The sequence below is a fragment of the Otolemur garnettii genome, unplaced genomic scaffold (genome assembly GCF_000181295.1).
Source record: "Otolemur garnettii isolate 467f Iridium unplaced genomic scaffold, OtoGar3 scaffold00043, whole genome shotgun sequence".
Taxonomy (NCBI): domain Eukaryota; kingdom Metazoa; phylum Chordata; class Mammalia; order Primates; family Galagidae; genus Otolemur; species Otolemur garnettii.
In genome coordinates this window covers 11102303-11105284 of record NW_003852438.1, presented here as the reverse complement: position 1 = coordinate 11105284, position 2982 = coordinate 11102303, and the positions used below count along the sequence as shown (strand labels likewise).

The 2982-nt window shown below is 48.0% G+C and overlaps 2 protein-coding genes and 1 non-coding gene across 3 annotated transcripts in view; 2 read left to right on the top strand and 1 right to left on the bottom strand.

The window, feature by feature from the left end:
• Window positions 1-100: 100 nt before the first annotated feature.
• Window positions 101-446, bottom strand: LOC100942826 (60S ribosomal protein L36a-like). The gene has a single exon (XM_012805552.2). It carries the CDS (start codon window positions 441-443, stop codon window positions 147-149), a length of 297 nt encoding a protein of 98 aa, XP_012661006.1. The 5' UTR covers window positions 444-446; the 3' UTR covers window positions 101-146.
• Window positions 447-1125: 679 nt separating this feature from the next.
• ATP5F1B (ATP synthase F1 subunit beta) overlaps window positions 1126-2982 on the top strand; it is a 9872-nt gene continuing 8015 nt past the window's right edge. Inside the window, exons 1-3 of the mRNA XM_023513697.1 lie at window positions 1126-1363; window positions 2128-2310; window positions 2540-2714. Coding sequence (XP_023369465.1) covers window positions 1237-1363; window positions 2128-2310; window positions 2540-2714 — 485 coding nt within the window. The 5' untranslated portion in view covers window positions 1126-1236. The remainder of the gene's footprint in view (window positions 1364-2127; window positions 2311-2539; window positions 2715-2982) is intronic.
• LOC111725569 lies at window positions 2370-2444 on the top strand. Its single transcript, XR_002773605.1, has one exon. It is a non-coding gene; the product is annotated as a small nucleolar RNA SNORD59 (small nucleolar RNA).

Below are 2982 nucleotides of genomic sequence, written 5' to 3'. Positions count from 1 at the left end.
CTGGGGATTCGAACCCACCACCTTAGGTGTATGTGGCTGGCGCCTTAGCCAGTTGAGCTACAGGCGCCGAGCCACCCTAGAATTTTTTTTTAAGTGAACATAATAATCTCAAGATTTTATTGTCTTCATGATAAAACAAAAGATGATTAGAACTGTATCACTTGACCCTTTCTCTTCATATCTCCTCCCAGTTCAAAATGCTTGCATCTCTTAATAGCTAGCATTCTCTTAGATCTTCGGTTGGGCACCACACACTCAAGCCTCAGCACAATCTTCTTTGTAGGTTTAGCCTTTTTCTGGAAAACTGGCTTAGTCTGCCCACCATAGCCACTCTGCTTCCTGTCATAACGCCGCTTTCCCTGGGCGTAGAGAGAGTCCTTGTGGGGCTGGTGCTTGCCACACTTCTTACAGAAAGTCCTGCGGGTTTTAGGAACGTTCACCATGTTTGCATGAGCGCTACTGGCAACCTACCCTAAAAATTTCTAATCAGGTTTTGCAGCTGAGGTCTGTCAGCCTCCTCTGCGTTGGGTAGTTCCTCTACATCTGTAGGTGACCCAAATTTATACTAACTAGGCTCCATCACACTTTATTGCATTGCTTGCTCATCTGGATCCTAAAAGAAAGGACCTAAATCTTGTCTCCTCGATACCTAGCATACATCTGTTAAATGACTGGTTGCATTAGTTTCCTTCATTGTATATATTTTAAGAAGATTCTGTTCAGGTTCCTGACGTGAACCAATTGGAAGTTTCTAATCTTGCTGGTGAGAAAGCAAAACTATGTTTTGACTCAAGAGAGGGCTCCTGACCAAGGTCACTCTTAAAGGTGCTTCACGACGCTACCACTTTTTTAATCCTCACTCCTGTGGCTGTCACCCAGTCCAAAGTCCTAAGGAGAGAGCCCAAGGACAGTCCACGTGTTTCCCGACAGGAACTCGAGCCCCTTTTGTAAACGTAGTTCCGCCAAGTACTCTCTCCAACGTCTTCCTACAATCCAATTAGGTTTTGACGCTCGCAGTATCGCGTTGTCCAATAAAAAAAGGAGTTTTAGATGAGCATCAGTTTTGACCAATAGTTGAGAAGATGGGAGTTTATTAACCTATAGAAGCACCATGGAGAATGATAAACAGCAATGTTACCCAATGGACGTGCCTACAATAGAGTATAACTCGCCCCAACCGCTGGGGAGTTGGCGGCGGGGATCGCTGCACAATTCAGTCTCCACCCGGGCTCCGCCATGTTGAGTCTTGCAGGTCGTGTGGTGGCTTCCACGGCCTCCGGGGCCTTGCGGGGACTCAGCCCTTCAGCGTCGCTACCCCAAGCTCAGCTCTTATTGCGGGCAGCCCCCGCAGTGGTCCAGCCTGGTAAGTGCTTTCGCCTAGGGTCTGAGTTCTTTGCCACCCTGTGTGACCTTGAGCTGGGGGCCGATTGTAGTTCGGGCCTGAAGGATCCTTGGTGCTAGGAGGATGTCAGGAGCAGCGTCGCTGTGCTGTAACCGCGGGATAACAAAAACGGGTTGCCCAGAGGAGCTTTCTTTGACCTAATTCTGTCCCATTTTGGATAAAAAAGGCTCTGATAGACGGAGAAGGTGGGGGCAGGTGCATTGACCTTTTCATGGAATTGGGGTACGAGCTCTTGAATAATCGGGTTTTGTGCGCGAGGACGGTAAGGCTATTGAGGCATTTTTTTTTTTTTTTTTTTTTGAGACAGAGCCTCAAGCTGTTCCCCTGGGCAGAGTGCCGTGGCATCACAGCTCACAGCAACCTCCAACTCCTGGGCTCAAGCGAGTCTCCTGCCTCCGCCTCCCAAGTAGCTGGGACCACAGGCGCCCGCCACAACGCCCGGCTATTTTTTGGTTGCAGCCGTCATTGTTGTTTGGCGGGTCCAGGCTGGGGATTCGAACCCGCCACCTTAGGTGTACGTGGCTGGCGCCCTAGCCGGTTGAGCCATAGGCGCCGAGCCGAGGCATTTTCTTGATTGCGGTGGGACCCTCGGTCTTGGACACGCCTTCCGTATGAGCGGAAAGAGGCCTGGCCTAGGCTGAATTTACCTCTCCTAGTTTGTTAAGTCCTGGTTACCTTTGTGTTGTGCTGACTCCATCAATTTTCGATACCTTCTTTTCTGTTAGCCCGAGACTATGCGGCGCAAACCTCTCCCTCGCCGAAGGCAGGCGCCGCCACTGGGCGCATTGTGGCAGTCATTGGTGCAGTGGTGGATGTCCAGTTTGATGAAGGGCTACCACCCATCCTAAATGCGCTGGAAGTGCAAGGCAGGGAGACGAGACTGGTTTTGGAGGTGGCCCAGCATTTAGGTAAGTAGAATTTGTTATGAATGCTAAAGACCATGTTTTGTCCAAAACCAGGCTGTCTCCATTCTGTGATGATTTTTTCAAAATGACTTTCGTTCTTCTGAGTTTGCTGAAGCCACATTTAGGTGCTGAGAAGGAGTCGTGGTTGACTTAAGTATTTCATGCCAGCTACACTTCATTAAATATAATGGTTTGTCCTTATGTGTGACCCTACTATGCCTATACCTAACAGGTGAGAGCACAGTAAGGACCATTGCTATGGATGGTACAGAAGGCTTGGTTAGAGGGCAGAAAGTCCTGGATTCTGGTGCACCAATCAAAATTCCTGTTGGTCCCGAGACTTTGGGCAGAATCATGAACGTCATTGGGGAACCAATTGATGAGAGAGGTCCCATCAAAACCAAACAGTAAGTCCCTCTTGCTGCATCTGTGCACAAAGGAACTTCTGTTTCTTATAGATTTATACATTACAGTGACATCTATAAGGAATTTTCCTGTGGAGACTGCTTAAAATGCTGATGTGTCCAATTATTAAAATTACACAATGCAGTTTCTCCTGAAGAAATTAAGGATGCAGATGTTCTGACAAAAATCTACCGCTTGTGACTACAGTTAAGTATTTAAGACTTAGGCTTATAGTTTAGTTTGAGGAGTCTATGAAACTTGCAGGTCTTT